The 26,244-nt window shown below is 40.1% G+C and overlaps 1 protein-coding gene across 1 annotated transcript in view; it reads left to right on the forward strand.

Annotated features, from left to right (window-relative positions):
* Positions 1-26,244, forward strand: part of Frem2 (FRAS1 related extracellular matrix 2) — a 156,736-nt gene that overhangs the window by 97,824 nt on the left and 32,668 nt on the right. Inside the window, exons 6-8 of the mRNA XM_042685857.1 lie at positions 764-1,015; positions 23,088-23,237; positions 25,504-25,713. Of these exons, the coding sequence (XP_042541791.1) occupies positions 764-1,015; positions 23,088-23,237; positions 25,504-25,713 (612 nt within the window). The remainder of the gene's footprint in view (positions 1-763; positions 1,016-23,087; positions 23,238-25,503; positions 25,714-26,244) is intronic.

Below are 26,244 nucleotides of genomic sequence, written 5' to 3' on the forward strand. Positions count from 1 at the left end.
CAAATGTAATGTTTCACACACACATTTAAAATTTAAAACTTGTCTAAACACATAACAAACAATTCCAATTATTTATTTTGCTAATGGGTAAATATCCTCTGACACTTGAATTTATACAACCCAAAATTAAGATTTATCTATACTTGTCATTAATACACTACATATCTTCCTAGATTTGCCAAGAATAGAAAAGAAAATGTTACAGAGGCTGTTAATATATGAGGAAACTTTCATTAACATCTTCATTAATATGTATGTGAATTGAACACCAGTCTAGAACAACAATTAAAAACAGACCTCAGGATTCACTTTTGGGTTCCCAGAGCAAGTGGCTTAATGTGTGCGCACCAAGTCTGTAAAACCTAATAAAGCAGTGGAGAGGATTAATGAGTCAAGCACGTAAGGCCCTTGGCTCTTGGCCTGCAGTCTAAGTATTTGAACAGTAGGAGCTATTATTTCACAATACCGTGTTGATCCAAACAGTCCACTGATGGGAGAGACAGGAGAACAGCGGAAATTGCCATTGATGAGAAAGACAAGAAACCGGTGGAAATTGGACCCTTGCTTTTAGCTTGAGGTCATTGTGAGGTTGAATCTCATGACCATGGAGCAGGAACAGAAAGTGATTGCTTGTATAGTTCTGGGTGTTCAGATGCAGTGGCGACCACTGAAATACAACACAGCAAAAATGAATGGTTTCAAGAAATACCCTGGGAATACGACAGTGACACATGAAAACCTCTTGAATTCTTTCCACCTCCAGGAACAGCAACTGGAACTGTGCCTACTTCCGTGTTGTCCTACTCTGATTACATATCCAGGCCTGAGGACCACACCAGTGTCATTCGCTTTGACAGAGAGGAACGGGAAAAAGCATGTCGCATCATTGTTATTGATGACTCCTTGTACGAAGAGGAGGAGAGCTTCCAGGTCCGGCTGAGCATGCCCATGGGTGGGAAAATGGGCTCAGAGTTCCCAGGAGCTCGGGTTACCATCCTCCCTGACAAAGATGATGGTGAGTATCTACTGACCTCAAAATCCTTCACTAGCCAAGAACAGCATGGCTGAAAACTTTCTAGACAGGAAAATCTGGAAACAAAAAGCATCATACCCAGCACATCTATTTTATGCTGAATTTTATGCCATGATTCCTGTTTTAAGGCATAAGCTTTCCAAAGGGCAAAAGTCAAACCTATGTGTCCTGTTTCTCAGTAGTTTCTTTCACAATGCTATTTACATCAGGTGATTACAACTTTTTAAATTTCATCATGATGAAATTTTAACAAAATTAATTTCAATTTCATCATGATGAAATTTTAACAAAACTAATTTATCCCTTTTTCATGTGGCTTTCTTTTTAAAGCTTATAGTTTGTAACTTCTGTTTTTCAAAGAAATATGTCAGCCAGGTGCCAGTAGCTCACACCTATAATCCTAGCTACTAAGGAGGCTGAGATCTGAGGACTGAGATTTGAAGCCAGTTTAGGAAGGAAAGTTCATGAGACTCTCTCCAATTAGCTACCAAAGGCCAATCAAGTTGAAGGATAGGAGGGAGAGGAGGACCAGTAGATGAGGCACAGACAGAATAAGTCCATAAGAACAAACTAAAGACAAGCTGATGGGTAAGAACAGGATGCTCCAAGGAATTAAGGAAGATCAAGGAAAGTACACCATATCCAGTGGAGCAATAAAGAGACCTCAGGTAAGCCCAGTTGGGTGTCTCTTAGGTACAACCATTTCTCTCCCAACCATGTTTCCATTCAGATATCTGAACCTTTTCTTTTTTTTTTTTTTCTTTGTCAGTCATAGGGCTTGAACTCTGGGCCTGGGCACAGTCCCTGAGTTCTTCAACTCAAGCCGAGCACTCTACCACTTAAGCCACAGCACCACTTCCGGTTTTCTGGTGGTTTTTTGGAGATAAGAATCTCAGGAACTTTCCTGCCTGGGTTGGCTTTAAACCACAATCCTCAGATCTCAGCTTCTTGAGTAGCTAGGATTATAGGCATGAGTCACCAGCGCCCAGCTAAACCTTTTCTTTCTACTTACTTAAAATACCATTAGTAAAACAAACTCAATGTATAGTTCTTCAAGGGTTCTGTTTTTAAGAAGCTCAGCGGTGAGATTAATGTTGACCTGCTAAAGGAATGATTCCTCTGGCGAGGTAACACAGCTGATGGTTCAGGCTCTCCACGAAGCTTCATCTTCCTCACTGTGAGGTGTCTCAGCTTGGTGTTCAGCAAGCTATAACTTTGGAGTGACCTGTCTACCTCATCTACTTCTACTGCTCCATACAAGCCTTTGGGCTAAAATACTTCAGAGACTATCACACTGACTGAATGATGATTTCTTAGTACTTTGGGGAAAACTACACAGAAGGAAAAAAAATGATGGTATAGAACCTAGAACCTGTACTCATGACATTCATATCTTTTTATTCACTCTCCTGTTTGGTTCTGTATAAGGAAATTCTCACTATTGTCTTTCTTTTATTGTAGCACTTACTGTAGGACCGTTAATATGATGACGACAATCACTAGAGCAGTCATCTTTCTTTTATTCTGATTTGAGAGAAGCAAGGATACCCACATTAATGGAAAGAAAGTCAATTTTCTTTCATATGTACTATCATTTGGGTCTGAAATGTTCCCCAGAAGCTCTTGTGACCAGACTTTGTGGCTATCAGGAAACACATGATGCCATAGTGGGTGGAGTCTAGTCAGAGGATGTTAAATCACTGGGGGGAATTTCAAGAGCCCATCCCCTTCCTCTCCTTGTTTGTTTCCTGGCTGCCATGAGGTAAACATCTTCCTCCATCACCTGTTCTCACCATAAGGTGCTGCCTTACAACAGAGCCAGAGCAGCCAGGCCAACTGACTATGAACTGAAACCTCCAAAATTGTGAGCCAGGATCTCAAGTTTTTTCTCACAGTGATGGAAAGCTGACATGATTTCTAATGGTAGAAATACAACCGTAACAGCTCTGACTTCTGTGAGTACTGAGGATTTTCTCTAAGTGACCCAGAGCATTCTCAAATTCTACAAAGTATAAGTACCTTTTCCACTGGATAAATGGATAACTACAAGTTACAGAAGTTTACAAAACTACTTAAGCCAGGCCACCAAAGGTGACTCACACTATAATCCTAAACTCCTCGGGAGGCTGAAATCTGAGGATGTGATTCAAAGTTAGTGAAGGCAGGAAAGTCCATGAGTTTCTTTCTTTCTTTTTTTTTTTATTGTGAAAATACTGTACAGAGGGGTTACAATTACATGGGCAAGATAATGAGTACATTTCTTTTTTTTTTTTTTTTGGGTCCGGTCGTGGGGCCTGAACTCTGGGCCTGGGCACTGTCCCTCAGCTCTTCAGCTCAAGGCTAGCGCTGCTCTACCACTTGAGCCACAGTGCCACTTCCAGCTTTTTCTTTTTGCTTATGTGGTGCTGAGGAATCGAACCCAGGGCCTCATACCTGCAAGGCAAGTGCTCTACCACTGAGCCACCTTCCTAGCCCCATGAGTACATTTCTTATCAAGCATTGTAGCCTCTTCCTTTGTTTCCCCTTCCCATCCCATCCCCCACCCCCCACCAACCTTCCTCCCCCCCCCCACCAAAGTTGTAAAGTTTGTTTTCAACATAATGACTTGTACATCTCATTGTTGCAATGGGTCCACCTGTATCCCTATTTAAACCATTTGTTTTTTCCCTTTCCCTCCACAAATTATACCAACATCAAATAGAGTGAAAGCAGGGGTTATACCGAGGGGGAGGGACGTACAAAGCAAAAAGAAATAATCTTATAAATGTGTTAGAAACAATCGCATGAAAGAAAAAAAACATTTGTACACATATCTTAGGGTTCATTTCCCTAACATCAACTTAACTGACCTTTTCCGCTTGACTCATACATATACTAGATATTACAAATAAGGGAAACCATGGGACCTATGTTTCTTTGGGCCTGGCTTACTTCACTTAATATAATTTTTTCCAAGTTTTCCATTTCCTAACAAATGGGACAATGTCATTCTTTCTGATGGAGGTATAGAATTCCATTGTGTATATATACCACATTTTCTTGATCTATTCATCTATTGAGGGGCATCTGGGTTGGTTCCATATTTTAGCTATGGTAAATAAGGCTGCAATAAACATAGTCGTGCTGGTAGCTTTAGTGTGGTTCCATGAGTTTCTTATTTCCAGTTAATCAAAAAAACAAAAAAGTTGGAAGTGGAACTGTGACTGAAAGGTGCCAGCCTTGAATATAAAAAGCTAGGTAGAGTGTCTAGGTCCTGAGTTCAAGCCCCAATATTGACATAAGAAAGAAAGAGGTAGAGAGGAAGATAAAAAAAACTGCTTAAGATTACAAAGCTGCAAAGTGTTACATATGGTTTTAGAGTCTAGGTTTACTTAGCTCAGATTTGATGGGCTTTTCCACTAGGCTCTCTTGAGTTCTAAATTTCATCAAGGGGGTTATAATCTTCTGACATATCTGAAGAGAGAAAATTGACAATGAGACTAAAACAAAACAATTTGAATATGAGACATTGGTCAGAGTGATATCACTTGTGAGATGGCCAGTTCATCATCCACTAAAAATCATGTGATTGGAGTGTGGGTATGCAAGCTGGCCCCACAGTCTAGATGAGGTATCCTTTGTGCTTTTTCTCATGCTTTGCACTCTCATTACCATGCCTGTTTCTGGAGTAATGAAGATAACAGGTGAAGAATCAATAAACCAACCTTCTTCATTCTTAGCCCTTTTAAAAAGAACCATGGTTGTCACTGTCTCTTGTTTCTTTAGTAACAAGCCTCCCTCTCCACTCCCATTATTCTGCTGAGGCTTTTTTTTTTTTTTGATTGGTCATGTGGCTTGAACTCTGGGCCTAGGCCCTATCCCTCAGCTCTTCAGTTCAAGGCTAGCACACTACCACTTGAGCCACAATGCCATTTCTGGTTTTCTGGCAGTTCATTGGAGATAAGAATCTTACAAACTTGACTGCCCAGGCTGGCTTTGAACCTCAATCGTCAGATCTCAGCCCCCTGAGCAGCTAGGATTACAGGTGTAAGCCACCTGGTGCCTGGCTTCTGCTGAAACATTTTTTGGACTAATAATGGACAGAGCTGTTTGCTTTATTAACTTATTTATTTATTCTGTGTGTATGTGTGTTAAATCTAAGATTTGAACTCAGAGTCTTGCAGTTATTTGGCTTGCTCACAGCTAGCACTTTACCACCTGAGCCAGTCCTAAAGCTCAACTTTTTGCTGATTAATTGGAGATGGAGTCTCATGGGGACTGTTTTGTCTAGGCTGGCTACAAACAGTGATCCTTCAGATCTCAGCTTCCTAAATAGCTAGAATTACAAGGTTGAGGCTGGCTCTTTGCCAGCTCTTAACTGTAGGAGAGCACAATAGAGACTCTAGAAGTAGAGACATATCTTGATAAAATCAGGATTGCAGCATTAAGGAATATCTAAAATTTTTCATTATTTGAGAAAGAAGTACATACTTTACACCAGCAACACTAACAATGTGCAGATGTCCCTATATATCTTTGTATCCTCAGTACTAAGTCTACCATTTAATACTGCCATGTTGGTTCTTTAGGAAAAGTATAAAAGCAATACTGGGAGTATTACTAATCTTTGTTGTCAGGCTTTGGAAATGAATTAAGGAACCTTCCAGCTAAATTCTTTCTCTGCCTTGGTGTGGAAACCCTCAGGGGTTTGACTAATGGAGCTGTCTCCTTCAACCGCTCTGGAAAAATTACCATGCCAGAAAGAAGCCAGGAACCTGTTTTAGAAAAGGGGGGGTGGGGAATCACAGTGAGCTTAGTACTAAATGTAAGTCAATGCTGTGCCACTCAAAGGCTTACTGACAGTGGAAAAGCTTTCACAGCTACAAGAGCACTTAGTGAAGAAAACACTTCTAGTGCTGGAAAAAGACATCCCAGAAGGGTGCGTGGGTGAATTTTTGTATTCATTTTTGCAAAGCTGAAAAGCCTACTCGCCACCCTTTTTTTGTCTTAAACATAATAATTGATGTTAATATAAACTCAAAACAAAGGAATGCTAGCCAGATGGTTCAAAGCATGGCCAGATGCAATTAAAGAGAAGACTGGACAAAACAAACTTATATTCTGCATTGAGTGTGCTAGAGTTAGAACAACATTAGAAAAGAAGAACCGGGAAAAATGGGTTTCTGCCAGCATAAAGAATTCGTGCATTGTACCTTGAAATTCTTAATCTCTAATGAACTACATAAAACACAAACAAACAAAAAACTGGAAGTGAAGCTGTGACTCAAGTGGTAGAGTGCCAGCTTTTGACAAGAAAGTGGAGAGACAGTGCCCATGCCTTGAATTCAAGCTCCAGTACTAGCACAAAAAAAAGAGAAAAGAAAAAAGGAAAGCAAAGGGGAAAAGAAAGGAAAAAGAAAAGGAAAGAATTAATTCAGTCCATTATTGAAATTGCCAACAAAAAGTATTATTTACATTTACGGCTTATGGTTTTAACTGCTGCCCCTTTTCAAAATAAATTAAAACTAAATTGTTGCAAATGCATACTCTTACACCTCAGTTTAAAGCAGCTTCTGATTTTTATTTTTTATTTATTTATTTATTTATTTTTGTCGGTCGTGGGGCCTGAACTCTGGACCTGGGCGCTGTACCTCAGCTCTTCAGCTCAAGGCTAGCGCTCTACCACTTGAGCCACAGTGAGCCACAGTGCCACTTCTGGCTTTTTCTGCTTATGTGGTGCTGAGGAATCGAACCAAGAGCCTCATGCATGCAAAGCAAGCACTCTACCACTGAGCCACCTTCCCAGTCCCCAGTTTCTGATTTTTTAAAGGGCACTTTAGCCGGGTGCTGGTGACTCACTCCTGTAATCCTGGCTACTCAGGAGGTTGAGATTGAAGGATGCCAGTTCAAAACGAGCCTGGGCAGGAAAGTCCATGACACTCTTTATCTATAGTGAACTACTCAGAAAAAGCCAGAAGTCGTGCTATGGCTTAAGTGGTCAAGGGCTAGCCTTAAGCAAAAGAAGCTCAGGGATAGCACCCAGGCCCTGAATTCAAGCCTCAAAACACACACACACACACACACACACACACACACACAGAAGCACTTTTTATTATAATGGTTTCAGGTTTACAAAATTTCAGCATTTATTCATAGTCAACAAACATGGGTAGGAGAGGACAGAAAGAGAAAGCTGTGTGCATTGAATGAATGTGTCATCCATTAAAGACATGGAGAAATAAATGATGGCTCTGTGTTTGGCCTTGAGAGGACCTGGGGCTCTCCACTATTCTGATTCCTAACCCTGCCTACTTTGTTCTAGGCCTTAGTCAGAAGGCCAGCTCTCAGGGATGTTCCAAAAAGGAAGATAGTCACAGTTTAAAATAAAAGCAAGCTATCACTGGTCCAGAGACTGCTGAGTGTGTTCCTTAGCATTGGGGTTCTGTCTGACTCAGCCTCTAAAGAGCTTGTGCTGTGTTCCTGTGAATTCCCCTGGTGTTTCTGAAACTAAGTAAGTGTTCTGCTCACCCCAGGCCAAGTGTTAACAAGCTTTGTTCCATTGCATGCACAGAAGCTTGGCAGGTAGCCATCTGACTCTCCTGCTAAGTCCCATGCAAACATTTCCCCACAAGACTAGAAAAGGCAAAGACTCTAGAGTTCTTAGGACAACAGCAAACTGTTGTGTATCGTTTACACTAAACAAGGACCTTCTTGCCCATAAGAAAGTGAACACAGGGAACTGTGCCAGGATCTGGGTCTAGTTCATTCAGAAGTGCATCTTCAGGTTCATGGAGTATACTTGCAGGCTTGTGGCCTTTGGGTGACTCAAGATGGAGTGACTGTATAGGAACAGGTCACAGTGGTTAAATTGAGTCATGTCTCTCAGCATTTGCTTAGAAAAGTGTGCAGAGGCCATCCTAAAAAAACACAGAATATATCCCACTACAAATCTCAATAATGATCTATATGGAAGTGGTGATACTTGTCTCTAACTAAAAATGCCTTTCTTCTTTGAACCATTTTACTCTTTTCCTGTCACACTTCTGAAGAAAAAGAAAGCATCTTTCTCATCTTTTCTCTAAGAAACAACAGCTCCTCATTCTGCCTGCCTTTGAATACAATACAGTCAGCCCTCTCTATCTGTGAGTTCCACACATACAGATTCAATCATCCTTAAATCAAAGAGTTGAAAAGTATTAGATCTGGGCTGAAGTTGCACAGATTGTTTTGTGTGTCTTTATTCCCTAAATCTTATGGTGGGCAGAAGTTCTGAACCACTGAGTCCCCCTCCCCCTGCAACCCTGTCTTGAAGTAATAGGGCAAAATTATTTGTATACCATTTACATGGTAAATAGTATACAACATTATAAATAAGATGGGAATGATTTAAAATGAAGATGAGGTAAGTTTTCCGCAAAACACTGTTCATTCCAGAAAGAGACTTGTGTCTGTGAACTTGGGTATTTAGGAGAGGGTCGTAGAAATGGTCTCCCATGGAGACAAAGAGGCGATGGTGCATTTATGCATCTGTTCACTATTGTGGAACCTGTCTGTCATGTTCCAGGGGCCTCTGATAGATTAACAGAAACCAAGAATTTGTCCTGTCACCCTCACTGCATATAGGTACAGTGAGCAGCTCCCTCTTGACTACAACCAGCAGGGTTTGAAAGCCCCATTCACACCCCTTTGGTTCGGAATGTTCTAAACCTTGAAGTTACTTGTTATCACGAGTTAATACAGTTTAGCAGTTTAAAAAAACTCATCTTAAATAGACCACTACAGTTTTTTCCAAAACCCTCTATTGCACTCTTCTGTCCAAAACCCTTATATCTACTAAGTCACTTCTAGCGGTAGGCATACCCCAATGGTGGGGTATGATGGCAAATATATTAGCACAGTCTATAAAGGATTTGGGCAAAGAGACAGACAAAAAATGCATCATGAGACACTGTGAAGCGGGGCTCCACATGGGGTAGGAGCCTTCAGAAGGGCATGCAGTTTGGGCCTTGGGCTCCAGGAAGGCTAATCTTCCACCACACAAAGAACTGAGATGACTGAGTCATTCGAGTTGGCAGCTTGTAAAATGATGTTCATTGTCACATGTCCGAATAGGCTGTGACAATCTCTCTATTGTGAAGACAGCCTCACTGTTTGGGATGAGCCATACGGGTCAGCAGCCCCTGCCTTTAAATACATTTCTGTGAAAAGAAATAAAAGGGCCGATCACTCTTTATTATAGGCACGGTGAGAGAAAATACTTCCGCTTTCCACCCTGGGTGGCTGAAATCGATCTCAGCTTCAGACTCCCCTGGGGTGCTTCCTACACAATCAGCTTCACGGTCCCAGGAAATGCACCACCAAACTAAAGAGCTCTGGTGAGAATGCCAACAAGGAGATCATTCTTTTCCTTTTTTAAAAAAAAATAAATAAATAAACAAAACCACTCTTATTCAATGGGGCAGTTTTCAGGAGTCATCAACTGCCAGGGGGAAAACTGAAAAACCAAAAAAAAAAAAATGTGAAAAGCCAAGCGACAGTCTTTATAGTGCCAGTGTTGCAAGATGATGCTGTAAGCAGGAGGCGGGGTGGGAATTTGATGGCTAGGGTGGTTGGCTCTATACTCCATGCCTGTGTATCTGGCCTCCATCTCAATAAAGGGGTGGAGAGAGGGACAGAAGTTTAGACCATTCGCCAGAGATCCTTGTCCTCCTGACAGGCCTCATGTGCACATTTTCACTGATAATCATCAAGAACACATATTTTCAAGTTCTTTTCAAGGTTGGTAAACTTCAGTGATAGCATGTGTTGGATCTAGTTCAAAACATCGAAAGGCTAAGTCAACTATTAGCTGGAGGGAGAGGGGTGGTTTGATTAATTCTCAGGGGATGGCTTATTACCTGATTCAAAACATTGCATCAGGGAAATTATGGAATTTAGTTGTGCTTGCAAACCTCTTTGTCTTCTCTTGCTTTCTAAAGAGTGTGAGAGAGGAAAAAATGATACAGGCATAGAAGTTATAGTGTTCATGAGTATGTGTTATCTGAATATGGGAAATCATATTAAAATGATAATGCTGACAGATGTTAGTACCCTGGCTATGGTTTCCCCATCAGTTATCAACCACTTATGAGACAAAGATGGTTTTCTAAGTCAGTTTTCCTTGAGAGGATTTCCCTTTCAGAAAGGAATGCAGAGAGTGAGCATGTGAGGATTGCAGGGGTGTTCAATGAGAGACTAGCCGTCAGCTAGTCCTTATGGACACAGTCACGAGCTTCTGGGAAGGACAGGAGAAGGTGCTGGGTAATACAGTTTAATGATGTGACTTCCCAGAGCCCCAGTGCATTATCTCACGTTGCAGAACAGAAATCCAAGACCTAAAGCATAGGCTTCCCCATGGTAAACATTTCCCAATGACCAGAGAGCACAAGTATCCACGGGCATGCGTGGAGAATGACTGTGTCTTCCATTCCTGCCCTGGAATCCATGGGCCAGGGAGAGCACTGAGCTCCCAAGCCCTTTCAGCTTGGAACAAGGGGGTCACAGCCCCTTCCTCAGCCTCCAGTGGGTACATGTCAAGGGTCTGTTGTTGAGCAAACTGTGGCCAGCATTATTTATTTTTCCAGTGACAGCCACAGCTTTTTGTTCTTGAGACCTCACACGGATGCTGTTTAACACTTTATTAGTTGTAGCCTGTCTCCCTTCAGCCGTTGGGATTCCCAAATAAATCACCATGATGTCAGAGTCTCCATTGATTCTGAAATGTTGTTTATAAAATTCACTCTCGTAAGCAGGCACAAAAATGGACATGTTTACCGTTGGATTGCTGGTTTGAGAAAACAGGGACAATTGTAAAGGGGTGAGGAGAATTAGCATAAGGGAATGACTCATGGTCTTTCCTTCTTTCTATGATGGTTTTACCTGGTTGGGTTTTTTTTTCATATTTTGAGAAATGTACCTTCTTAAGTTATAAATGTGAAAGTGTATATAGCCTACTCTTATTTTTTTCTCTTACATAGATTATATTCTTCACTTTTACTTCAATCACTATCATTATATATAAATATATACATACGTATATTAAAGAAAATATTCTAAACGTAAGCATCTGACAGTTTTTGCCTGTCTAGTTATTTAACCATTTTCAGAGGAAGTGGGGGGAGGACAAATGTTATAGTATTCACATTCAACCCCACAACTTCCTTCACCTATCTGTGTCTCAAATCCATTTTGTTTATAAACAACAGATGACAATAATTACCTTGTAGGACTGTTAGAAATAATAACCTTATAAGCACTAAAGGCATGTAAAAAGATTTTAGAGATATTGATATGACTTACAGAGACAAACACTGGGCATATGTCTGCATGAATTAGATTGGCTATTACTATTATTGCATTAACTATTGTTCAGCTCCCTGGGAAACATTCCCATCCACACTACTGTGAAATGCAACAGCAAAGTTGATAGAAATACCAAAACCTGTTAAGAATAAAAAATAGCTTATACCTTCACAGGAAGGATGGATTTTTCTGCTCTGTATTGATTTTTGTTAGGTCTAGTTTGTGATCATGTTTAAAGAAGACAGATCCTATGGGTTTGTCTTTTTTGAATCATAAGATTTTTAAAGTCATGACAAGAGTACTAAACGGAAGTACACCAACTAAATAGTGACAGTCTAACCTCTCTCCACCAAAGCCTCATCTTCTCCCCTGATCCAGTAGTTTGCTGTGAGTCTTTCCATGCATAGTTACACTTTGTTGCACATTGTTGTTTTCATTTTGATTAGAAGCAATTGTGTGTCACTAGAGTGCAGTAGAAACTAAAACATATTCTTAAAGCAGTCTTCTGGTCCCCATGTTGCCTATTCGTTGGCTTTGGTTCTTGTACTTTTAGACCTCAGTTTCCACATCTGTGATATGGAAAAGTTATACTACTACTTGCTGAGACAAGTACCATTTAACTTTGTCAGGAAGATCCAGTGGACATATATAAATATGAGTATGTGTTATACGTGTGTGTACTTGTACTTGTATGTGTACACAGGTATGCATATACATGTAGCCTTAAAGCACTCTAAAAGCACTCAGTAACTATTGGTTATTATTATGTGATCAGATAGACATTATCTTGTGATACACTTCATTTCACATAACAGCCTGTCATGAAAATCTTTTTAGGTAAATTCATATGAGCTCCACTAATCCTTTGACTATTGAATATATTGTATGTTTGCACAATGTAGCTAAAACATATTCAACAGGGCATATTTAACAGATCTCTTTGAAATCACATATATTCTGTAATGACATATATGGCCATCACTTATTTATCTAGTGTCTCTCACATTCCCTTTTAAATGTAACAACATTTAATGAGACAACAAAGTACTTGCATGGTACAATACCCATAATGATTAATACTCACTGAGAGCCTGCACCATGCCAAGCGCTGCTCTGAGCTCATTCTATATACACGCTTCCTTAATCTTATTTGTGAGGCAGGTCCTGTTTTGTCCTCAAATGAGGTAGTCAAACAGTCTTGCTTTGTAAGTTGCCTGAGGCCCTACCACTAGACAGGAATGGAACTACAGCCCCCTTGCATGCAAAACAATCATTCACCTATGAAAGGACATCCACAGTGTCACCTGGCTGCAATCCAAGAGTGTGTTATACCCCTCAGTAATAAAGTAAATATATCAAACATTCTGTTTACTTAGAGAGCTCTCTTATGTACCATCCTTCCTCTCTTTGGTCTTAGACAACAGAAAATATTTATTATTGAACACAAAGAGATATGAACACTGCTACATATGAACACTGCTATATAAGTCAGCATCTAGCTGGGCACCAGTGACTCACACCTGCAATCCTAGCTACTAAGGAGACAGATCTGGGGGTCATGGTTTGAAGGCAGCCTGAGCAGGAAACTCTGTGACTCTTTAGTCCAATTAATAGCTGTAAGTGGATGTGTGGCTCAAATGGTAGAGTGCCAGCCTTGGGCAAAAAAAGGCACCCAGCATATTGGGGGGTCTATTCGCTTGTTGGTAAGGTAGCCCACTAAGTAAGTGTATAGGAATTGAGGCACTGGGTAAACATGGTCTCCTTTGCCTTTTAAATTTCCTAGTGGGTGACGGTTTTACCTACTAAGTGAGAGTAGAGCTCATTCCTTTCCTGATTAAGCAAGTTATATCAGTGGTGTCTGGAGACTTGAAAGATACACATCCAAACACAGATTTGGGAAGAATTTATTTCACCCACATCAAACAACCTGGCCACATTCCATCTATGATTCACTTTCAAAAGTTGCTTCTCTGCAGGCTTTCTATCGCCTGTAAAACTGATTTAATGTTGACTCAATACATTATTTTTTAACTAGTCTTCCCAAATAATTATGCTCATACTTACATTAAATTTCATGCAACAGGAGAAAAAAATCTTCATGCAATCTTACTCTGTGCCACTGGATGATAGAGTTCTGATGACTTGGACATAGAAATTTCACTTTCAACTCAGGCTGACCCTGAGAAAGATCAGAAAGAATTTGGAGTGCCACTAGATTGTTAGTAGTCTCTGATAAACTCTGTCTTTTTGAAGAAGAGCTGACTGTGTGTCCTCCAAGGGAATTTCCCATCCTTATCAGCTTCTTAAGTATGAGTCCACTCTTCTTTATTCTCTTGGAGAAAACTATAGTTTGCCAGAAAAATGAATGTCAAAATTGTACCCTTAAAAGAACATCTATTTTTACACAATCATCAGTTTGGGCTCAAGATTTTGAAAAAAATTTTTTTGAAGACCAGATGAGGCCATTCTAAAGAAGGTATGTTTATGGATTTAAAGAATGTCTTAAAGGAAAAGCAGGAAAGTTCAGTCCTAATTAACTAAAACTAATTTTATTTTTTAGAAAACAAAATGTTACTTATAGGAAGTTAGTTCAATCAAGTATCTTTTTTCTTCATTTTTGTTACTAGAAAAATTGCAAAACTAATACAGCAAAATATGCCCGCTTATAAGATTAAGGAATGTCATCATTTTTCATAATTAATTCAGATTTTTCTTTTTATACTGAGATTTGAGCCCAGCTACTCATACTAGCTAAGCATAAGCTCCACTACTGAGCTAGACCACCAATATGCAAATCTGTTACAGTTATCAAAGATTACACATACAATGCTGGATTCCAACCAGTATCTTTCAACCACAATAGTACCCAAGAGTAACAATGATCATAATACTGTGGGGGGGGGGGCTGCAGAGGATGAGGGGGCTCATGTGCATACAGGTATATATATATATATATATATATATATATATATGCATATGTATATATATATGTATATATATATATATATGTATATACACACACATATACATGTTCACATATTTCAACTTGTTTTCCTTAAAGAACATCAGCATTGGGGGCTGGGAAGGTGGCTCAGTGGTAGAGCGCTTGCCTTGCATGCCTGAGGCCCTGGGTTCAATTCCTCAGCACTACATAAGCAAAAAGAAAAAAGCTGGAAGTGGGGCTGTGGCTCAAGTGGTAGAGCACTAGCCTTGAGCTGAAGAGCTGAGGGACAGCGCCCAGGCCAGAGTTCAGGCCCCACAACTAGACCCAAAAAAAAAAAAAAAAGAATATCAGCATTGTACTTTGGAGATCTGATCACTTGAAATAATTTACATAAGTTTTAGTTATCTGTCCCCCTACTGATGAACATGGATCTTTCTTTTTGTTTTTGAAATATAAATAAGGTTACATCAAAAACCATGCCTGTAAATATATGTACAGAAACCCTAAAGAGTATATACCTAAGGGTAGAAGAGCTGGGTTGTACTGATTGAACAATTTTGTATTTACCAGATATTACAAAACCTCTCCAAAGTGATAGAACCAACTTGCATTTCCACCAGCTGTATTTGAGAACAATTTTTTCTCAAGCAGAATTTCTTCGCTTTCTTCCAGTCTTACAGAATCCCATTGGTTTTTCCAATTTTTATGTCCCTGAGCCCTAGTAAAATTATTTACTGAACAAGTCGTAGAACAAGTCTGACACTTGCATATTTATGTAAGTGTCCAATTTCTCCATTTATGGTTTAATGAAAGTTTTATTTTGTGCTTCAGAGCAAGAATATATATATATTCAAACCTTAGAATTTGCATTGTAACTTTTTAAAAATTCTCACTAAATTGTTCTAGCCTCCTCTATCATGTTCTGAAAGCTGTACAATGAAAACCTGCTATAATTATAAATTAATAAAAGTTTTCCACTAAGCCAGGCACAGGTGACTGATACCTATAATCAATCCTCGCTGCTCAGGAGGCTGAAATCTGAGGAATGAGATTTGATCACTCTCCTCCTATCTCCCCTCACCCCTTGTTTTTCCCCTGCCCCCTCCGTCTCCCATACTTCTTTCCCTCTCTCAGAATTACTAGGGGTAGAACCCAGGGCCTTATAATTACCAGGCGGCACTCTATCATTTGAGTCACAAGTCTAGCAAGAGATTACTTGTCTCTTTAAAAAAAAAGGGACATTAAGGTAGTTCAGCCATTAAATAGAAAAATATAAACTATCATCATTTTCATCCTTATGCAATAGGTATTTGAGCATACCAACATGTTTCATTGATTTTTTTTTCTCCTCAGCATAACTTCTTGCATCTACAGTCCTTTGAATTTAGTTTTATTGTGCACTTAGTAATTTTTCAGTGTGCTCCTTTAAGGAGCTGATACCTCTTCATCTTTGTCTTTTCTTTTTTGGTACTAGAGAGCAAACCCAGGACATTGCACTTGCTAGACAAACACTTTCCCACTGAGCTACATCCCATACCACCCCTTCATCTTTGACGCCTAAAAATTCCATACCTCTACCCTCCCCCTTCCATTATGTTATAGGCTGGTTTTCGATGACATTCTCAAGTGTTGATTCACTATCAATCCTCACATTTAGAGACTAGCAGAAACATGCCTTTGGCTCCACTTGACCACAGTGATGTTTTGTTCCACTTTCATCCTACTGGATTTTTAGCCTAGTTCATTCTTTTTTTTTTTTTGGGTCCAGTCGTGGGGCCTGAACTCTGGGACTGGGCACTATCCCTCAGCTCTTCAGCTCAAGGCTAGCGCTCTACCACTTGAGCCACAGCGCCACTTCCGGCTTTTTTCTTTTTGCTTATGTGGTGCTGAGGAATCGAACCCAGGGCCTCATGCATGCAAGGCAAGCACTCTACCACTGAGCCACCTTCCCAGCCCCGCCTAGTTCATTCTTTACTTACAGGATATATTAATGACAATGGGAAAAATTTCAACACTTCCAAACATAAATGACAGATTACCTTTTATTTTTAATCTATCCTGAGTGCTGATTAAATAAGATAAAGGTGGTACACTGCCTGTAATCCAAACTACTCTGGAGGCACAGATTGGAAGAATTGAAGTTCAAAGCCAGACCAGCAAAAACCCAGTGAGATTCTATTTCAATAAACAAGCCAGCTGTGGTGATACAGCTATTTGGATGCATAGGAAGGAGAATCATGGTCTAAGGCTGTACCAGGCAAAACGCTAGAGACTTTAATCTTTAAAAAAAAAAATCACTAAATAAAAAAGGTCTTGGGGCATGGGTCAAACGGTAGAATGCTTGCTTAGTAAGAGCTAAGGCCCTAAGTTCAAATCCAAGTAGATATTGCATCACAGAGCTACCATTAATATAAATATCTCAAGTAGTATCTATTAATCTGATGGTGTATATGTGTGTGTGTGAGAGAGAGAGACAGAGAAAGACAGAGAGAGAAAAGGAGCTTTATTTTATTTTACTGTATTCTATTTGTCTTCAGTGCTAGGGGGCACAGCTCAAGCCCTTGAGAATATTAAGTGACTACTACCCTTTGAACTACATCTCCAGCCAAGAACTAAGTCCCTTTCTGATATTTTTAGGACTATTTCCCATGATGCCCTAGCACAAATGAATGAACTACAATTCCTTTTTATGTGTCTATATGCATGCATGCATTTCTATATGAATGTCTAGGTAAAAGTCTTGCCCACTAAGTCTGTGAAAACTTTTTATCCAGGCAGGGCATGGTGGCACATGTATGAATTCCCAGCAAGGCAGAGGTAGAGAGATCAAGAGTTTGAGAGGAGTCTCAGCAAAAGTCAGAGTCTCGAGAAAAAAATGAAAAACAAAGGAGTTGAGGGCTTGGCTCAAATGATAGAGTACTGCTTAGCAAGTAAGAGTCCCAGAAAATAGAAAAGAGGAGGAAAGGGAAAGGAAGGGAAGGGAAGGGAAGGAAAGGGGAAAAACAAGGAAGGGAAGAGGAAGGGAGGGAGGGAGGGAGAGAGGGACGCTAGAAGGGAGGAAGGAAGAAAGGAAGGAAGGAAGGAAAGAAGGACAGGGAGGGAAAGAAAAAGACAGACAGAAAAGAAAAAAGAAAGAAAGAAAGAGGGAGAAAGAGAAAAAGGGAGAAGAAAAAAAGAAAAATAAAGAGAATTGAAAGCCTTTATCCTAATGAAGCCTTTTTTTTCCTTTTCATCCTCCTGAAGTCAACACGTAGGCTTTATCTAGATCTGAATCTGTGAGCTCTATCATTTCCCTGCTGGAAACCTTGGGCAAATCTCTTGATCTCCTTTAATCCCTGACTTCCTTATCTGTGAAAGAGGATTAATGTAGTACAAACCTCAAAGGATGGCAGTGAGGTTGAGGTTGACACAAGGTGAGTGTTTAAACAAGTAGTGTGGTTTCTAGCAAGTAGGCTGAGAAAGAAACAATGACAGTGGAACCTCTTCCACTATCCAAGAAGTCAAAGTGTCAGAAAGACAGCAGGAGTTAACCAGATGAGGGGAGGGAGGTGTGTCACCCTGCAGAAAAAGCTGGGCATGGCCCAAGGAAAGACAATCCAGACTATGGATTACTGAGTAGAATGGGGACCAACAGGAGGACTGGAAGGCAAACCAGTTACTTCAGTGTCTTATAAACTACCTTCCGGCATTTATGAGCAACCCAAGAGCCAGAAGAAACATTGGAAGCTTGTCAGCAAAGGATTACCAGGATGCCCCTCTGCCAGATGGGCTACAAGCCTATTTAAATGGTTATGGGAGAAGTTGAATGGAAGGAGTTGCTGGCAGCTCCTTGACCAGTGGCCCTGAGACCACCAGAACCAAAATAGGGGGTGGAGCTCTCTCTCTTCACTGTTTTGATGAAGTTTACCTTGCGGTATGCAAGGGAAGAGAGTTGAGCCTGCAAAGTTAGGCTCCAAAAACCAGAAGATCTGAGCTAGAGATAACCTGATGGGGGAAAATTTTAGGGGGGTTGTGTTGTTCTCAGCTCTGTTCCAAAAGAATGCATCAAAGCCTCTATTCAGTTCTAAGTAAACATGGTAGTTAAAGACACAAGCTGATTGACTGATGGTCCACATACACATGAGTAAATAAGATTTGGCTGTAGATAGCAATTACTGCTGTTATTTGGTTCTTTCATCTCAGGAGACACTTGCAATTGTAAACATCTATCTGGAGGCTGGAGGGGGGAAAAAAAACTTCACTTTTTCCCCAAGGGAACAAACTCAAATTATTTCTCTTTGTGGCAGGTGTATGCTCTGTTTAGCTTTGTCCATAGCCTTCCCTTCTACATTTGTAGGAAGCAAACATGATTATCTCTGTGCTGGAAAGTGTACCTCCAGCTTTTGAAAGTCTCATTAACGTTCACTGGGCGAAAGTAGACACTTCTGTACTCACTGATTTGATCTGCACCGTGACTTTGAAGTATACACCATGAAAGATGGACAATAGATTCCAACTTCCTTCTGGAATTTCATACTTTCTCTAGGCCAGTTGAAAACCTCCTTTGGGCTGCTCACACCCAGTTTGGATGTATCTTGCCTGCTTTAGACACAGAGGATAAACATGAAGATGTACCCTTAGCTAAAGAGAGGGGACCGGGGAAGTTGGCTGCGTTATGGTATTACATAGGTGGAGATGTAGGATTTGTGCCTTCTTCGATCAGAGACTCATATAAACCACCGACCTTCCCCTTGAAGTTTGAATGTCAAAACAGTAAAAGGCATACAATGTGTATTTAATGGACGAAGTAGAGGATTCAGTAAGCTTTTCCTAATTTGCTCTACATTGTAAAAAGCCTGTGTCCATAATTGAATGTTTAACAGAAATAAAGTTCCTACAAATGGGAAAAATAAGTTTATAAAAGAGATTAGAATGTAAACATCATACTCATAAATAACAGCCTTTGACTGTTTTCACCTCGTATTAAAATGGTCCAGGAACATCTTGTTTGTTTGTTTGTATATTTGTTTTTATATTTATGTATTTATTCATATGCATTCATTCATTTTTGTATCAATACTGGTGCTTGAACTCAGGGTCTAGAAACTGTCCATAGCTGCTTTGCTCAGGCTAGTGCTCTACTGTTATGAGCTACACCTCCAACTTTTGACTTTTTGCTAGTTAATTGGAGCTAAGGGTCTCATATACTTTTTGGCTACCTAGGCTGGCTTTGAACCACAGTCCTCAGATCTCATTCAGATCTCAGATCTGAATAGGGGTGAATTATATTACAGGTGTGATTCACCAGACCCCTCCACAGTCTATTTTTCTTTTTCGGGTGATGCCTGTAATTCATCTCACTGCTTGAAGATCTATAACTCATGTACATAAGGTTTTGTCTTAGTTATAACAACTGTAAATCATATTCAAATTTGAGAAATTTTGAAAAGATACTGAGAAACTGAAATATGTACTCTCACTGGCCTGCTCAATTCCTCTCTGCTGAAAAAATAGGTGTTTTTACCTATTTCATAATACTCATGGCAAAAAAGAAACTAGGTATTTATGGTTTGAAAGCGGTATTATTATTGTTGTTTGTTTGGGCCTTACAGAAACTACTGAATTGGGTTTTAATTTCCTAAGAGTCAATTACTTCAAACAATACAATGATTTGCAATTGATTATTTGCCTCATTTTCTAGTATTCCTCAGGGAAGTACAGAGAGTGAGAAATCATATAGAAATAACTCTGATTTCTTTGAACAACTAACTTAGTCTAACAAAATGAATACCAAAAACCTGAAATGTGTTTTGTTTCAGGAAGTATAATAAGGGGAAGGGGAGAAGTTGGATGAAGAGAGGAATGGTGGGAAAGTATAATTATCATATTCAATGTAAATATGTGGAAATGGAACCAAACCACTGGAGGAGAATGATAGAAGAGGTGACATTGATCAACATGCATTGTACTCATAAACTGATATGTTGAATGGAAACTCCTTTGTACACTAAAATTAATTAAAAAGTAAAAAGAACATTTTAAATGTTGAAATCTACTGAAAACTACTTTTTAAGGAATTAATTGACTTAACCAACTTCTATTAACTGCTGTATTACAATTGAAGAATTTATCATTCAAACCCTTTTTCTATTGCAGCTTCTTCTTTCATTGAAGGGAACAATGTACCGTGTAACAATATGATAATACTGATTGATATTCTCTCTCTCCCCTCCCTCTCTTTCCATCTTTCTCTCTGTGTTCATGCATATAAACCATCCCTGTCTGTATATGGTAACTATTATCATTACTCTTCATTCATGACAAATTGGATAAAAAAATTCCACAGGGTGCTACATGAGGCTTTTCTTCTTGCATAAGCCATGCAGTAAGCCATGAAGTTAAAAACAACAACAACAACAAAAAACTTGTTCTAGAGCTGAGAGAATGAATTTGAACACACAAGCAAAGCACAGTTTTGCCCTGAAGTGTGGCTCCTTTGGTGCTTTTTGACAATACTCATTCACTTGACTTTATTCTATTTAGTTTCTCATAGGGCTCTGTGAGGATTGGAAAGGTGGGGACAGCATTATTAAAAAGTCATTCTACCTCTCTGGATTTCACAGCTTACTTGCTCTCATAACTCAGAAACTTAATTTGTGTGTTGATGCAGTTTTCCAGGAATGTCAACAGATTTAGAGAGCTCACTTGTTAGAGACAGGTGATCGAGCTCTGTGATAATTATAAAAGACAAACAAAGATGCCTGTTTTGGCCATCTGGTCCAAATGAGAAATTTTTAGGGCTCTCTGTCTTCACCTTTGACCCCCTCCTTAGAGGTGGGAATGTGAGGAATGTCCAGGTCTACTTTGCCTGAGGCTGCTGAGATAACATCTCCATCCATAGCCACACACTCACAGGTTGGAGGGAACCCCATCCAAGTTAAAAGGATGGGAGGCACGTGAAGTATTCTGTGGACAGATTTATCACTCGCTCTTGCACCAAAGTATGCAAACAAAATGTCCAAGACTGATTTCCTATTATTCAAGAGTTCAGAGGAGCTAGATGCTTTTAATCATGCCCAGCAGCTGAAGACACAGAGAAAACAAACATTTCCAACTTAGTTGTAATTTAACTTGAAGCAAGAAAATAAAGAATTCATTTTCAACTCGAGCAGTGTGCAGACTGCCTTTGGCTTTTCCAGTGGCTTTGTGAGCCATTGTTGGAGGACTTGGTTTTATTTGGGGTATGGGTAATTCATTCTGATTCTCTGAGACATGATACTATCTCCTGAATGACTTGTGTTCTAAGGCACAGTGGTGTGAGTTGTAAAATTCTTCTGAATCTTCTAAAACCAAAGACAAATTATTAGCCTGTTTCATGCCAAAGAGCTATTCACAATATGTGTATGCACTCAGCCAATTTATCTTTCTTAATAAGTGTTTATAAAATTAGTTCACACTGGGAAAATTTATGAGTTCTATTATTTTTACAGTCTCCTGTGAACTTATCTATATATTAACTTTTTTTGTCAGTCATGGGGCTTAAACTCTGGCCCTGGGCACTGTCCCTCAGTTCTTCAGCTCAAGGCAAGTTCTCTACCATTTGAGCCATAGCACCACTTCCGGTTTTCTGGTGGTTTATTAGAGATAAGAGTCTCTCGGACTTTCCTGCCATGGCTGGCTTTGAACTATGATCCTCAGATCTCAGCCTCCTAAGTAGCTAGGATTACAGGTGTGAGCCACCGGCACTCAGCTTTCCCCCCCCCCCCCCCCGCCCATCTTGATGCAGCTTGAACTCCTGGCCTAGGCACTGTCCTGAGCTCTTTTGCTCTCTACCACTTTGAGCCCTAATGCTACTTCCAGTTTTCTGGTGGTTCATTGGAGATAAGAGTTTCATGGACTTTCTTGCAAGAGCTGACTTTGAACTATCATCCTCAGATCTCAGCCTCCTGAGTAGCTAGGATAATAGCCATGAGCCACCAGCACCTGCCAATAAATTTGTTACAAATTTATCCCATAGTTTTTAATCGATGCTATCTAACTGCTATACTTCTAGCAGCTATGTCAACTAAGCTATTGGTAGGAAATAATGAGCAGATCAATTCAAATTCATTATCAACACTGGAGGAAAATACAAAGTCACCTAAGTATGTGCCCTGGTTTGGTGACCTAAGTCACATCGTCATCATCCATGAGGACAAATGTTAACCTCTGGATATAAAGATATTTATTTAATGAAAGCTTAGTTTGTATAGAGGATCTTTCCAACATTATAGGTAGCCAACCATCAGGCCTTGGTGTCCATAAAGTCTTTAAGACTCATAAGCATAGTTACACCAAAGGACTCCAACCTTAGTGATTATAACAGCCCCAAATACCCTGGATTAATCCTGAATCTAATGAACTAGATTACCTAACACAAGTACCAGAATCTCCAGAGTGAAAACTTAGTAAGAGATGATAAAACAAATGCCCAGGCCAAACTTGAAATAAATCATTGTAATATAATTTCTTTGAATTTATTTTCCTAGAGAAGGTTTCAGAGGTTTAGAAGCCTTATAAATCTCATACATGGGAGAGAAATTAATTTTGGTGCCTCAAGATTCCCATTAGGCACTTGACCAGATGCATTTTTAGTTTTAGTATTGATATTTGGACCTGAAATAAAAGTACAAACTGAAAGAGATGGTACCTGCCTAAGAGAAAACTGATATGACGATTTAAGGTAGAGCTAAGTCCTCTAAATTGGATCCACAGCATTTGATGGGGGAAAAATAAAAGTAACCACAGTGTTTTCTGTGCCTTTCTTAACAGAACCCATCTTCTACTTTGGTGATGTCCAGTACTCAGTGGATGAGAGCGCAGGCTACGTGGAGGTACAGGTGTGGAGGACAGGCACCGACCTCTCCAGGCCATCTAGCATCACAGTGAGATCTCAGAAAACTGATCCACCCTCTGCCGATGGTGAGCAGGTTCCTACAGCAGCTCTTGAGTGTCTTCAACTTCCAACTCTCAGGACACAACATGCCTCTCAGGCAAAACTCTTCACTCTGTGAAAGCAACCTGGATGGATTTTCCCCTTCTAATCATTACTATATCATAGATAAATTTCAACTGCATCAAGCCAGATTACAATGCAAGAGTCAAAGTCTGTAAATTTGGAATGCCTACATTAGCACAAGTTGGTGGGTTCTCCAATCGTGTGTGTGTGTGTGTGTGTGTGTGTGTGTGTGTGTGTGTGTGTGTGTGTGTACCAATATTAAGGCTTGAAATCAGGGCCCCTCATTCTCTCTAAGTAGGCTTAAGGCTGGCACTTTACCATCCAAAACATACTTCTCCTTCTGGCTTTTTGCTGGTTAAATGGAGATGAGTCTCATGGATTGGGCTGATCTTGCCTCCTGAGTAGCTAGGATTGTAGGTGTGAACCACTAACACCAGACAGGTTCTCCACTCTTGTTCATCTGGGTTTTTGTTTCTTTAGGGGGAGTGGGGGTGGGGAGGATTTGGTACTGGGGATTGAACCCAGGATGTTGCGGTTGCTAGGCCAGTGCTTTTCCATTGAGCTACATCTCAGCCCACCGGTTCTCCAGTCTTGACTCACCTCACAAGGTTGAATGCAATGATGTATAAGTATGCAGAGTAATCCCGTCGCCCTCACAGAAATCTAAGGACAGCTACGCATCATGTGTGCATGCATCTTCACTTGTTCCCATAAATACTTCCGAGACAAAATCCTTTCCTACATGTGTTTATACAAGCTGTTCTTGCTAAAGCAGCCTGTCTTTTAGTGTTAAATTTGTATTTAAAAAAAAATGATTACCATGTTTAAGGCAAACATAGGATTCAGTATTTCCTTTTCTTTTTTTTAATTAGCCAACAGTACAAACTGTCCTATACATATCTTCTTATATGTCATATATATATATATATATATATATATATATTCACCTTTGTGTGACAAATGTGTGCTTTGTACATATGAACACATTCATTACACACAGTTTGCTTCCAGCCACTGAAAGTAAACAGAAGTAAGGCCATTTTCAAAGCCACCCTTATATTTTTTTTAGAACCAGCAGCATTCTGTGTCCAATAAACATGTGATCAACCCAATTACTCACTGAAAGTAAAAGAAATAAATGCAAATGAAATTTGAGAGTAAGGAGTTACCAAAATGCAAATAAAGTGGCAAAAAAGCAAAGGATACAAAAAAAATAAGGAGCTACAGACTTCTGTATTTTTTGTGCTAGAGCTTTGAACCCAAGGCCTTGTGTGTGCTAAGCACCTCTATTCCTAAGCTACATCCCCAAGATTCAAGTATTTTTTGAAATATATTGAACATAGATATACTAAGCAGTCACACATGGAAAAGGAAAAGTAGAGCTAGAGTCAGACAAGCAAAAAGTATGAAAACAGAAAGAGAAGCAATGATACTGAACTACTTACTGTCCTCCAATCTGGCCTTTTAAGAATATAGAGGCTGAAATTTAAAAGGTTGCTTTGTGGATGGGGCACTGGTGGCTCATATCTATTCTCCTAGCTACTCAGGAGGCTGAGATCTGAAAATCATAGTCCAAAGCCAACTTGGGTAAACAATTCTGAAGGACTCATTGCAAACTAATCAACAAAAATCCAGAAGTGGAGATGTGTATGACTCAAATAGTAGAATGCCAACCGTGGGAGAAAAAGCTAAGCAAGATAATGAGGCCTTGAGTTCAAATCTCAGTTCTCTCTCTTTTTTGGGGGGGGGGTCCGGTCCTGGGGCCTGAACTCTGGGCCTGGGCGCTGTCCCTCAGCTCTTCAGCTCAAGGCTAGCGCTCTACCATTTGAGCCACAGTGCCACTTCTGGCTTTTTTTTCTTTTTGCTTATGTGGTGCTGGGGAATCAAACCCAGGGCCTCATGCATGCAAGGCAAGCACTCTACCACTGAGCCACCTTCCCAGCCCCCTCTCTAACTCTTTTTCTCTCTCTTCCTCTCACTCTTTCCCTCTCTCTTGCATACACACACACACACACACACACACACACGAGTTAGTGAGATTCTTTCAACCATGAGACATACACCAAATTTAGAACCTGACCTTAAAGTCATAACCTCATTAATTACATAGATACCAATTGTAGGCATTTCAGTAAATGTTCTTTTCTGTGCTATGATTATATAATTTATTTCTTGCACTTTAAAAAAATTTAGTTCTCACCTGGGTAATCCTTTTGCTCTTCTCTATAGCTGGAACTGACTATGTGGGAATCAGCCGTAATCTGGATTTTGCCCCTGGAGTGAACATGCAGAGAGTTCGGATTATTATTGTGGACGACCTTGGACAGCCCGTGCTGGAGGGAGTTGAGAAGTTTGAGCTGGTACTTCGTATGCCTGTGAATGCTGCCCTTGGCGAGCCCAGCAAAGCCACCGTGTACATCAACGACTCTGTCTCTGACTGTGAGTGCTCATTTCACAATCACAAACATCAGGACTTATAAATGTGGCAGTTAGAATGAAAAATCATATAGATTATATTCAATTGCAAAGGCAGCCATTCTGAAGCATCAAGGACTCAATGGCTTAAGGGAAATTATCTCAGGTGCCAATTGCTTACCACTGCAATCCAAATTATTCAGAAGGCTGAGATCTGATGATCCCAGTTCGAAAGCCATCCCAGGCAGAAAGGCCATGAGACTCCTTTCTCCAATTAACCACCATAAATGATGCAAGTGGAGTTGTGTCTCAAGTGATAGAGCACTGACCATCCTTGTGTGAAAAAGCTAAGGGACAGTACTGCCTCTTTTCCTCCTCCCCCCCTCCGAAAAAAAGAAAGATTATCTCACAGCTGTTAGCTACAAGTCATACAAGAGTGTTGCTTAGGTTGATCCATTCTGAAGACTGGGTGAGGCTTGATCTATCGATGATCGTCTGTCCCTACATGTCTTCCTTTCTTGTCTTCCCATATGCCTTTCTGTTCAATTCCCCCTT

Source organism: Dipodomys spectabilis, unplaced genomic scaffold, assembly GCF_019054845.1.
Source record: "Dipodomys spectabilis isolate Male_0828 unplaced genomic scaffold, ASM1905484v1 ptg000095l, whole genome shotgun sequence".
Taxonomy (NCBI): Eukaryota; Metazoa; Chordata; class Mammalia; order Rodentia; family Heteromyidae; genus Dipodomys; species Dipodomys spectabilis.